The 451-nt window shown below is 77.6% G+C and overlaps 1 protein-coding gene across 1 annotated transcript in view; it reads right to left on the reverse strand.

The window, feature by feature from the left end:
* Window positions 1-241, reverse strand: part of NUP210 (nucleoporin 210) — a 108,186-nt gene extending 107,945 nt beyond the window's left edge. Inside the window, exon 1 of the mRNA XM_044916245.1 lies at window positions 69-241. Coding sequence (XP_044772180.1) covers window positions 69-241 — 173 coding nt within the window. The remainder of the gene's footprint in view (window positions 1-68) is intronic.
* Window positions 242-451: the final 210 nt, after the last annotated feature.

Consider the following 451-nt stretch of genomic DNA (forward strand, 5'->3'; position numbering starts at 1 on the left):
CGCTCCCGCCGGCCTGCCTCCTGGGCCCCAGGGCCCTCCCTCCCCCGGCCGTGGGCCGCGCGCCTCACCAGCGGTAGCAGCCCTCCGAGGCCTCCAGCGTGAAGTTCACGCGCGTGGCTCGAGTGAAGGGCAGCAGCACTTTGGGGATGTTGAGCTTGGCCGCCGGGGCGATGGGGCCCAGCGCCAGCAGCACCGAGAACGCGTGCAGCAGCAGCGGCAGTCCTCGAGCCCGCGCCGCCATCCTCGCCGCGCTTCACCTCCGGCGACCCGGCGCCTGGCCGCCCGCGCGCTCCCCCTCGCGCCCTCCTCCCCCGCCCGCGCGCGCCGGGCCAGCAGGTGATAAACGCGGGAGGGAGGAGGCGGAGCGAGGGCCGCGGCCTAGGGCCACTTCCTGGGCCCCGGCAGGGCCCGAGCGCGGGAACTGAGGGGGCCGAGCCCGCGGCGACCCCAC

Source organism: Neomonachus schauinslandi, chromosome 1 (assembly GCF_002201575.2).
Source record: "Neomonachus schauinslandi chromosome 1, ASM220157v2, whole genome shotgun sequence".
In the NCBI taxonomy this organism is placed as follows: domain Eukaryota; kingdom Metazoa; phylum Chordata; class Mammalia; order Carnivora; family Phocidae; genus Neomonachus; species Neomonachus schauinslandi.